The 12,185-nt window shown below is 41.7% G+C and overlaps 1 protein-coding gene across 1 annotated transcript in view; it reads right to left on the bottom strand.

The window, feature by feature from the left end:
* Positions 1-12,185, bottom strand: part of IL18RAP (interleukin 18 receptor accessory protein) — a 245,707-nt gene that overhangs the window by 74,736 nt on the left and 158,786 nt on the right. Inside the window, exons 5-6 of the mRNA XM_078656139.1 lie at positions 4,948-5,122; positions 4,676-4,850 (exon numbers count right to left, since the gene is read on the bottom strand). Of these exons, the coding sequence (XP_078512265.1) occupies positions 4,676-4,850; positions 4,948-5,122 (350 nt within the window). The remainder of the gene's footprint in view (positions 1-4,675; positions 4,851-4,947; positions 5,123-12,185) is intronic.

Genomic DNA, 12,185 nt, shown 5'->3' with positions numbered 1-12,185 from the left:
TGTTAGGCACGGGAAGATTAAGTGATTTGCCCAGAATCACAGGATGTTCAGCGTCGTTGCCGAGACTTGAACTCAGTTCCCCAGAATCGAGGTCGACCACCCTAGCTGTTAGGCCATCTGCTCTCCCCAAGTTCAGGTTTGGTGTGTCTGGAATGCTAATCTAAAATCATAATTTATGATGGAGTCAGATTTTAAATAAAAAATCTGACAATATCACTTTTAGAAAGTTGGCATTTTCTTGCCTTAGCCATCTGGTGCCCGCAGCATGTCTCTGGTCACATAACTGGGTATAGTTAGGTTGAGAGGGGGCACTTCGGTCATACCACTCTCGGAAGGCTTTGGAGGTTTTTAATTGTACTTAAACTTTGTAATTTGATTTACCTATGCTCATACTGCCTTAATGTGCCCTGAAACTGCTTGAATTTGACTGGCACTCAATTTTTATTTTATGTTACGTACAGCTCAAAATTGCCTGTTTTAATTGTTTTAATTGGAACCCTTGGTTTTAAACACTGGGAAATCGTTTTTAGAGCACTTCCTGTGCACTTGCTTTATTTTCACATTGCTCATTGGGACCCTAATATCTACCTTGACCATAGAGAGGATCGCTCCTCCTCTCGATCATAGAGTGGACAGGTTAGCAGTCTAGCTGCACATGCTCGCCTATTTATGGTGACTGCAGCGCGGAAGCATGGAGCCGGTCTGCCAAAGGCAAGCCTGTCTGTGCCCCTCCGCTCCCAGATGGAACCTGGGGCAAGGAAACCTGCTCAGTTTCCCCCACAGCATGTTTATTCGCCAAGGTACAATGCTGACGAACTTTGCCAGCTCAAGCCAGTCCCATCAAAGCAATGCACACATTGAGCCTGACAGCCTCCTCAGAAGTGGAGTGGTCTGCCAGTATTGTGGTTTCACGTTGGATAGAAACCTACACCACACTGATAACATTCAAGACACACAGGGAAAGATAGCTCCCTGGAAAATGGGGCTCATAAATTGCAGGTCCCTCCCAGGGCATAAAATAGAGGTGGGGATGCGTCTAGAAGAAGAAGCACTCAATATACTTTTCATTACAGAAACTTGGCTGAATCAGAGCTCTACTCCTGACATTATCATGGCCCTCCCCCCAGGCTACACCATTAGCAGGCAGGACAGGGTGGGAAAACCAGGTGGAGGAGTGGCCAATATTTACAAAATTCAGTTCACTTGCTCTATTATGCCTCTGACATTAACCAACTGCAATGCTATGCAGTATAGAATTACACTCGGCCTTTCTTCCGCTTTCTCTTGTACTCTCCTTTACAGACCCCCCCCGGTACCCACACAACATTTTCAGATGCCCTCCCAGATCTCTTTGCTAAATTTATCATAGGAAAAGGAGCTTTTACAGCACTTGGTGATTTTAATATCCACCTTGATGATCCCGATAACGCAGCTGCCAACAGACTTCGCTCAGATCTTCAAGCCCTGCAACTCCTTCAGTTCATGAACGGCGCGACTCATAAAAATGGGCATATCCTAGACCCAATCTTATCTAATGACCTTAAGATTCGGGTGCATAGTCCAGTCTCAGTCCCTTGATCTTATCATAGTAACATCCCCTTCCTTTACACTAAGGTATCTAGTCAGACACGACCTGTTGGAGACATGAAGCCAGGCAGGAATTGGCCTAGGGCCGCTGTAGAAAAATGGATCAATCTCCTAAAGTCTAGTATACCATTCCTAAGGGATGATCCAAACGAGGCCCATGCACGTTGGTCAGACTGGATCAATGACTCAGTGGAAAAATGTTTCGGAAACCTATTATATAAACAAAGTGCAATCTCAGGAGAGCCGCCAGGTTTAACAGCCATAAGAAGAAATGTAAGAGACTAGAAAGGAATTGGAGGAAAGCCTATGCCCCTGATCTTAAGACGATGTTCAAAAGCACCATCTGACAGTATCACAATGATATCAAGGAAGCTCAGACAAAACACGATAAAGAGCAGATCAGTATGACTGCCAACTCCCCCCAAGAGGTAATTAAAATTGTTAAGACCATTACCACAATACAGAACAGAGTACCCCCACACTCCAATCCTCCTAGGAGAGATGCAATGAGCTAGCCACTTTCTTTAAAAATAAAATAGAAATTATACATAGTTCACTGCACCTGAACCACTTGGGTGACTCTGAAGTTATGCAGGACATCTCTGGGAGCTTTAGCCACAACCACAGTCCTCACCTCTCTGCCCTCTCAACTGCCCCTGCTTTTGACTCTTATCGGGCCCTAAGGACGGAACACCTGGGTGCTTTCCTGAAGAACATCAAATCAGGTTCACCACTCAACCCAGCCCCCGCTTACATTCTTCTCCAAGGTGGGTAGCCAGTTGTCTCCAAGATGGCAGAGCTTATCTCACTATCCCTGAGCACCGTGATAGTGCCCAAAAAATTAAAGCATGCATTTGTAAAGCCCTTGCTCAAGAAACCCCATCTTGATCCAACAGTATTGGGGAATTTTAGCCCAATCTCATTGCTCTCCATTCTAGGCAATGTTGTAAAGAAACATGTTAATAGCATTATCTCAGAATTCCTAGAGGAGAATAATATTCTGCACCAGTTCCAGATGGGGTTCCATTCTGAACACAGCATGGAATCTGCTCTCCTCCTAGTCACCAAGAAACTTGAAATGACCCTTGAACAGGGAGGAGGGGCTGCCATCCTTCTTCTTGACCTTAGCGCAGTGTTTGATACTGTTGATCACAGTATCTTAATAAGTAGACTAGGGTTGGTTGGGATTCAATATATGGCCGTTCTTAAGCTGGCCTCCTTCCTAAGTGAATGGTCATTCCAATGTATGGAAGCTGGCTTCCTCTCTGACTCGTTGGCTTCCCCCATCCACATTTCCTCAGGGTTTGGCGCTCAGTCCCACCCTGTTTAATGTTTACATGAGCTCACTTGCACATATTGTAGGGGAGTTTGGACTGTCAATTGTGACCTATGCTGACAAAATGCAATTGGTAGTCTTAGTGTCTAATGAACTAACTCCAATCATTTGAAACTGGTCCCATCCATTGAAAAGATAGCAAACTAGATGGCCAACTGTAGTCTAAAGCTCAATGCTGAGAAAACTGAGCTTATGTTTCTTGCCAATTGCACAGACCCTTGGAGCAAGATCAGCTAGCCGATAACTGGGTTGCGCCCCACGCCCCCAAGCTCTCCATCAAGAACCTGGGGATGTGGCTAGATCAGAATCCTTCTATGGAAACCCAAGCAAAGATACTCTCAGCCACCTGCTTTGGTATTCTACGTTTGATCCAGAAGATCATAGACTTTCTCCCAGATCAAGCTCGGAATCTGGGATTCAGGTTGTCAAAAACACTGCAGCAAGGATGCTACTGAAGATACCCAAGCCAGAGTCAGTGAAAGCCTCATTGAGCAAACTCCACTATCTTCCCATCCAATCCAGGGTCAAGTTCAAGACCCTATGCCTAGCTCACAAAGCTATGCAGGGCAGGGGTCCTGCCCTTTTACAATTCCTCATTTCCCCATATGTCCCCAGGAGGTCCCTCAGAGCATCATCTGACGTCCTCATGAGCGCAACACGGATAAAACGAGCCAGATGGGGAGGGAGATCCTTTTCTCACTTGGTCTCAAAACTCTGGAACTCAATGTCCACAGAATTGAGACTCCTAAAGGATGTAAGCAGCTTCAGGACGAAGCTCAAAACCTGGCTCTTCCCATGATTGCTCCTCCACAACACCCCGTCCTCCTCTCTGCAGCACTGGGAAGCCCTTGGGCAGCTATGCGCTCTACAAATCACATAAACATAGTTGGTAGTTGGGCTTTGTGTATTCCTCCTAGTCAGCCACTTTGGGGGCTTAGGTGTGACTGGATGAGTCCTCACTGCCAGGTTGGGAGGGAGGAGCTGGACCCAGCCTCACCTACATCTGAATAGGCTATGTTTTATCTCCACACAAAGGGCTACATGCCCCCTGTAGTTAGTCTGGAGTCAGGGCAGGGAATGCAGTGCACCTGTGGACTTCAAAGACTTGCCTCTAGAAGCTTCTCCCCACTTCAAAGATACAACATTGTACAAAAGAAAGACCTCAGACATCACCACTTCAGCACATTTCTGAACCTAAGGATACTCTGCCAGTAAGAAGGACTGATGTGCCGCCACAAGGACAGCCACTCTGCTGGACTGCTGATCTGTTGAAACTGCTGCTCTGCTGTGCTTACCTGCTGCCCTCTTGCCTGGGCGAGACTTGCCTCTAGCCAGACTGATGATAAGCCAGCTGGGGTCCTAATCCAAGCATACTCTTTTCAACCATTTTAGGCAAAAGATTGCAAACAAAACTCAAGTTGAATTAGATATTTATAACATGCAAAGAATGTAATTCTGGTCCAAGATTTCTAAGGGAGATGGTTTCATTCTTTACTTTGTTTTGCCTCTCCCATGTCTATTCAGCATACAATGTTTACTCAGGCTCCTGAAATAACCGACGTTCCTGGTTCAAAGCTAGAGTTTTCTCACTAATAAGGATTCTGTGATGAGAAGAATAGCAGAGATTGGGCTTACTGGTCATTTATCAAGGCTTTTCAGACAATACTAAATCAGCCAATCGGTGCTTCCTTACTAACTCCATACCAGCAGCTAATAACAATGAAGAGCATTGAAAATTAACATACTACTTACCAATAGCCTGTATGATCACCACAGACCTCACTAGCCACCGGTCTGTTTTGTGAAATTGAATGTAGTCACATGCATAGATGCCTGAATCCGTTTCATAGATTTCGTTCCAGACAATTTCCTTTTCCTTTATCTCAAGGGAATATCTGTTTTTATCTGGAACCATTAGGTTCCCATCCTGATAAATAATTTAGAGTAACAAAATTAGTTTATGTTAGAATTATCACAGCACGAACATGCATTATCAAGTATAGGACGCACTTTTAAGTGTTTACCTTATACCACTTCACTGACGACCTCTGTGTATCTTTATAGCAGTTCAGTGATGGGCAATAAAGGGAATTTCCAGCACCAATGAAAAAGTAAAGTTTAGTTTCTCCAAAGTTGGCACAATTTGCGCTGATTTTCTCCTTAACATCCAAAATGATTTTGAGACAAAGTAGTTCCTTTCTGAAGTGCATTAAAAGAAGAAAAAAGCAAAATAAGCACTGGGTATTGATTAAGTAAATAATATAACTTGCATCTTTGTAAAGTGCATATTCACCTAAAATGGTCTTTTGGTGCTATAGGGCAGATGCGCCTTGTCCCAACGTATTGCTACTCATTTTATCAACCTCATGGGGATGAAAGTAAGAATGAAACCGCCATGAATAAAACTGTTGAACATTGGGTCGAGCACAGATTTCTACAGTGCATGCAGTGGTCCACTGAGCCTTCATACCCAGGATTATATACCCGCTCCTATCCCACAATTATGATGTATCCATACGAATATCAACTAAGTGACAATGTAGCATTGTCCCTCTTCATCATCTTAGTCTATTACTTTTGAGGGTGAGCCTTATCAAGAAAAAAACGAATTTTGTTATTACTCAGGATTTTATATTAAAAAGTTAAAATCCTTGCTGTTTCTGTTTAGAACAGAGGCACTGCTGAAATTGATCTAAATGCAATTTTATTTGGATTCTCGGCTACATGAGTGTGGAGGATTAAAACTGGAAGAAGCTTCCCTTTTTCCTGATAGGTCCTAGGCCCTGCAGCTCTATTCAAGATGATCACACTTTTATGATTTCCATACATATACACATTTTTTCTGAAACACTAGTCGTCTCGATAAGTTCATTACTTAGGGAACCCTAAGAATGGCACTCGCAGTACTACAAAGAAGCACATTTGAGGGCAGAATAGCTCTTGCAAGCTTCAGATCAAACTTACACTATACAGTTATTAACAGCAATGAATGACCTTCACCCAGTAGGATGAAGGCGCTTTGAGAATAGATAGGCATTCACTGGGCAGGAGATGCTACATACATGCATTATATAGTGGTAACCCTGCAAAAAATACACTGCCAGCTGGTACACAGGAGGCAACTAAAGATTATAAACTACTTATTAATCAAGGACTAATAGTAGTGAAGAGTGCTACAGCTCAACAATGTGATAGGCCGATACTGTTGACGATTGGGGAATGGAGTCACAGGAAAGATAGGTGCATAGTGGCGGATTGAGTGGTGGGTGCAGAGCTTGCTTCTCCAAAGGAATTTGACAAGATTTGGAGGGGGCTTTAATGGAATATCATGGGTTTGACTAGAATAATACGACACCTTGGAGAACGTGATGAGCCTTATTATAAGTCAGTAATCCTGCATACATGAATGTCAAAACTATAAAAAAAATGCAATTATGTTTTCTTTATTCTTGATGCTGTTACTGGATGTAAATATCTATAAAGGAGTGATGCACTGATTGTCTTGCATAATAACCACAAACAAACACCACTGTGATGGATGCATATCACAATAGTTCCATGTCTTCCTTTATAATAATACTGTGTTTCATCTTAGTAAATATAGCTTGAATAGGTGACTTTTTTGCAGGAAAGTAATCCTTCTTGACAGTACTGCAAACACCCTTGCGCTATGGCGCAAGAGTGCCTGTCTTGGAGCTAGGCACACTACACCATTTATTTGAAGATATGGCTCAGTTCTGCTCTCTCTCGTTCAAGCAACGCAATGCAGCACCTTTATTTGGTTTCCATTCTCTTCTGCTCTCTGCCTTTGCCTTTATTCCTTGTCTTTGTACATACATGGGTCCCGTATTAGCTTCCAATAATAGAGTGACATCCAGACCATGTACAATTGAATTAGATCCAAGATAATTGTCGTCACAAAACAATATTAGCATATTTATTTATGAAATATAATATGTGCATAAAAAGAGAGGCTTGTGAAGGAAACTTCTGCTAAAGCTGTATCTGTTAGAATAAAACACAGCAAACACGAAGGTAAGGATGAGCTGGTTTATTCATGCCCGGTCTCTTGCACTCCGCTCGCCTCAATGAACGTTCTATAACAGACGCCCTGCCAACATTCCATGGGACAGATAACACAGGGAAGGAGAAGGAGGGGGTGGTGGAACATACCATTATAGGATAGCAACTAGAGAAGATTACAACACATCTCCCCTTGTACAGGAATAACCAATATATAGCTGAAAGGTCCTCGTGAGAGGGAACATCATAAGCAAATTAAGTTACATAGTCTTTTTGCCAACTTGGTGGCTGGCGCACCCTGGTCCCTCTGGTCTCTAGACTGTTCGGTGAATTGACATCCTGGTCTTCCTCGCCAATGGCCATTAGTACACATACATCGGGGCAGGCACTTACATTGTCTATGCTCCATGTGCTTCCGTCTTCTAGGACCAGCGAGTTATTGTTCACTCTCTGTATCCTTGCAGGTGTTGAGAAAGAGGACACTTTTGCACGTCCTACAGCTGGTCTTTTGACCACTACCCATTGTCCAACAGAGAACTTCCTACTAGTGGTTCCCCACTTCTGGTCGTACTTGGTTTTGTACTCCATTTGATGTAGTTCCACCTTGTCTTTCACAGACTTCCTGTCCACCCACACCGGACTGCCCCCATTCAACCAATTAGGGTTGAGCTTAGACCCTGGGTTCCTTCCTTTTAGGGATACGAACGGGGATACTCCTGTCACAGCATTGGGGGAGGAATGATACGACCATAGTGTTTTTCTAACTGCCTCCTCTACTGGTTCATGCATTGTAACTGCCATTTGAATAGAGTTCTTCACAATCCTATTTGCCCTTTCCACCATACCATTGGCTTTGGGACAGTAAAAAGGTGTTCTTATGTGTGAGATGGCTAACTCTGACAAGAACTTTTTCATAGTATCTGACGTGAATTGGACACCATTGTCTGTCACCAAGGTGCTGGGAATACCTTCTGTAGCAAACACTTCCTTCAAGAATTCTACCATGTCCTGTGTAGTTATTGAGGGGACAAACTTGGTACTGATCCAATGAGAATGGTAATCTATAATTACAAACATAAATCTCTGGTTGGCATTGAGTAAATTCATGGGCCCTATTATGTCAATCCCCAACTTGTCCCATGGTTTACTCGGAACTTCCACTGGAATGAGGGGTGCCTTATGTACCACTTTAGATTTGTCACTTCTACCACACGCTTCACAGTCTTTTACCATGCTCTCCACCAACCCATCCATGCCTGGGAACCAATAGTGTTGTCTCACTTTACTCTTCGTCATGCTCCTTCCCGGATGACCCTCATGTGCTAACACAATGATCCTATCTCTCATGCCACCCGGGGGAATGACTTTGTTCCCTCTCCAAATCTGAGCATTCATGCTGGGGATTCACTCTCCCATTCCTCCTTACTGATAGCCGGATGTTCCACTGCGAGAATGGCTTCATCTGGTGGCCCACCCACCGTGTCTTCTCCTTGTATAGGCAACCCATCCATGCCTGGGAACCAATAGTGTTGTCTCACTTTACTCTTCGTCATGCTCCTTCCCGGATGACCCTCATGTGCTAACACAATGATCCTATCTCTCATCCCACCCTCGTCGCCAATTTGTTAGAATAAAACACAGCAAACACGAAGGTAAGGATGAGCTGGTTTATTCATGCCCGGTCTCTTGCACTCCGCTCGCCTCAATGAACGTTCTATAACAGACGCCCTGCCAACATTCCATGGGACAGATAACACAGACAAGGAGGAGGAGGGGGTGGTGGAACATACCATTATAGGATAGCAACTAGAGAAGATTACAACAGTATCCTCTCTGTGATCTGGCCTGCCGATAACAAAAGCACTGTCAACATTTTGCCATTTTCTTTCCACTTTCATCAAAATATATTGAATGGCAACTGTTCTGTGCACAGGTCTCTGGTGTCCTGAGATTGAAGGGGCAGTACTTTACACCTGTGAGACCATAAGTCATTTCAAAAGGTACTGCAGTCTGATTAGAGGAACAACATATGTCTGACTCCAGCAATCTCTAGTAAAGCCTAAGGTGCTACACTGTGCTTTAAAAAAGGAATTTGCTGACTCCAGGCAGCCTGCTTTAGAAAACATTTGCTTCAGGCTCCAGAGACCTCTAGTGTAGACCTAGAAGTAGGCCACAGCAGCTTGATTACAACGAGAACATCTATTTGACTCCAACAGCCTCTAGTAACAGCCTAAGGTATTGCAGCTTGAATCTAGCAAGGACATGCGTCTGACTCCAATGACCTCTAGTAATAGCTTAAGGTTCTGCACTCTGATTAGTAGAATATTTTTTCTTGACTCCAGAGAGTGTTAGTAACGAACTAACAAAATGCAGTCTGCTACATGCATTCCATAGGTCCAAAATATGCTGTCTTGTGCGATGCATGGCCATGCATAGTGGTGCAGAGGTGAGTGTGTACTATGTCCCATAGGACGTGTGCAGAATGTACACCCTTCCTGTACAGATTTCTATGTCTAGACAAACTCAGAAGAATCCCATGCTTTGGATATGCACTGTTCACTGCTGCATACATGTAGTGCATGTTTTTCTTAGAAATAAACACATTTCCTCTTGTTAATGCTTTCATCAAGAAGGCGTTAGTATTTTCAACCAACATATTTTTAGAAAACACCTTCACTAGCATTTTTATATTGAACTAATATTAATTAAATAGTTAATCAATTGTTATGCATGTTTTACTTTAAAATATATATATTTTTAAGTTTAAATGTTGGATTTCATTATTTTTAAAAAATTAAGTTAAATATTAATGTTTAAAATGCTAACATGTGTTTATTGAATCTAATATTGTAAGACTAAACAAGGTTTTATAAAAAACGGTTTTATATATGTATTTCAATTAAAATCTGGCATAATTTAATTAAACTAATGTCGTCTTCTAATGAGTGTTACAATAAGTCCCTGCCTCCATTATTTTCTATGGGGGTGAGTTGCAGTACCTGTGGCCAAATGGTGTGCTCAGCTTACTCAAGGCTGTGATGGAGTACATTTACTGCTGTTTGAGACCATTTTTGGATGTAGTATCTCTAGAAGTGTAGACTGTAAATACCAATGGGCTTTTGTAGGTGGATGTTTATATTTGCATATCGCTCTGTAAACCTCTACTTACAGCTCCTTAAAACTCTCCCATTTACGAGTAAGTAATTCCCATTTTCCAACCACTCCCCTTGGATATTCTGATGTTTATGTCCAAAACATATGCCTTGGTGTCCGGATCACTCTGCATGGAAAAGATAGGAGTGATGGAGGTGGAGGACTCCGCATTTAGGTTTGTGAATTGCATTTTGCAGGGCGTTAGTTGTACTACAGTGGAACTACTAAATGTACTCCAAAATGCATTTTGTGAATCGGGTCCTTTGTGTATGACTCCAGGTACCTCTAGTAACTATTTAAATTACTGCAGCCTGGTAAAGCAATTACTTATTTCTTTTTGGAGGGGTCTCAAATAACAAGCATTAAGAAAAGTGCTATGCTGGCTTACATTTTTTTGTTACAAGCCAGATGTATTGAATTTTGGTAATGCTTATTGGCTTTGCCATTGCTGTTTCATTGTGACTATACTTACTATTTATTATGTAACAATGATATCTCTATCTTTTTTCGTTTTGAAGTGCAGCTGTGCATTGCTTCTGTGTTGTTTAGTTGGTATGGTTTTTTTCCTTTTTGTCATTACCTTATTTTCCCATCAGCAATATTAGCATCTTCTTCACCTATTTTTCACTTTATTATTGTATAATATGTGGTATAATCGATATTATAACTAATGCTAATTTTTTATTGGTTTTTTATTTTATATTAGCTATATTAATATGTTTATTAAATTCAATATTATGGCTCTTAATTGTACCAATTATCTGAAAAGTAGGTGCATTTGTACGCTAATTAGGCTACAGAACAGATAACCCACAAATTAAACCAATGACAATTATTCTGTTTTAGGATGTGTATTGAGTATATGCAAATCCTGTCATCATCTGTAATGTTCTTTTTTTTTAATTCCCCAAACTATGACCCAACTACCTGAGATGTTGTGGTGACTATGTTAGTCATCATAAGTGTGCTGTGGAATATGTAAAAAATGTAGGGTATGCATGACTCAGTCAGTCAGTCAGAATACTTTATTTCGATAAATCAATATCATAAAAAGACAATGGTACTATACAAAGAATACATTAAATACATTATTTATACACAGTAAAAGCACAATCTTAAACCATGAATACTCAATCCTGCGCACTCAAAAGGAATCACCACATCAATGTTTAAGTAGATCCAAATTAGCAAAAAAAGAGAAAGTCTTGTCCAGCGACGTTATCATTGGAGGTTCCTGTGTCTCTCCTTTTATTTGATCAGCAGATATGATACTTTAGATACAGCCACCCGACATGTGTTTCGTTGTAGGACTGTACATAAACAGACACTACAACTCTTCAGGGCTTAATTGCTGAGATGTAAATCCATAGGCCCAGTTCCGGTGATAATTCCAACCCGGAAGGGTAACCTTGTATTGTATGCACACGAAATCAGTCGCCACAGGTTTTCCTAAACTGCACACTATGAACTGTCAAAATTCAATCCTTCGGTTCAAAATATTAACTCGAGTCCGTGTATTTCCAATTAGAAAGAATTTCCAATTTGTAAAAAGCGTAACCACGGGTGCGTGTGTTACGGAGTCCTACGGCAGAATCACCCTTGCGCTACTGGCGTCTGAAACCCGGAAGTGAATCCTTGTCAAATAAAAGGAGAGACACAGGAACCTCTAATGATAACGTCGCTGGACAAGACTTTCTCTTTTTTTGCTAATTTGGATCTACTTAAACATTGATGTTGTGATTCCTTTTGAGTGCGCAGGATTGTGTATTTATGTTGTAAGAGTGTAATTTATTGCACTCTAATTGAGGTTTTTTTTAAGGGTCTCCCCTCCCTGCTTGCACCACTACGATCGAGCAATACACATTCACGTTTATTTTGCTAGAGCGCCTATAGAACCCGTATACTTAAAACCCTCCGCTTTGATCTCACAATCTTAAACCAGTTAAAGATTTCCCAAAAAATGTCCATAAAATAAAAATGTCATGAATTAAAAACACGATAAATAGAATAAAAACATTAGCCAATTTGAGTACCCACCATGTCACTTTTTACAATACAAACGTCATACAGATTTACAACCGAATTC

This window comes from Lissotriton helveticus, chromosome 8, assembly GCF_964261635.1.
Source record: "Lissotriton helveticus chromosome 8, aLisHel1.1, whole genome shotgun sequence".
In the NCBI taxonomy this organism is placed as follows: domain Eukaryota; kingdom Metazoa; phylum Chordata; class Amphibia; order Caudata; family Salamandridae; genus Lissotriton; species Lissotriton helveticus.
Note: the sequence above shows the minus strand (reverse complement) of the source record. Positions and strands in the feature narration are given on the sequence as shown.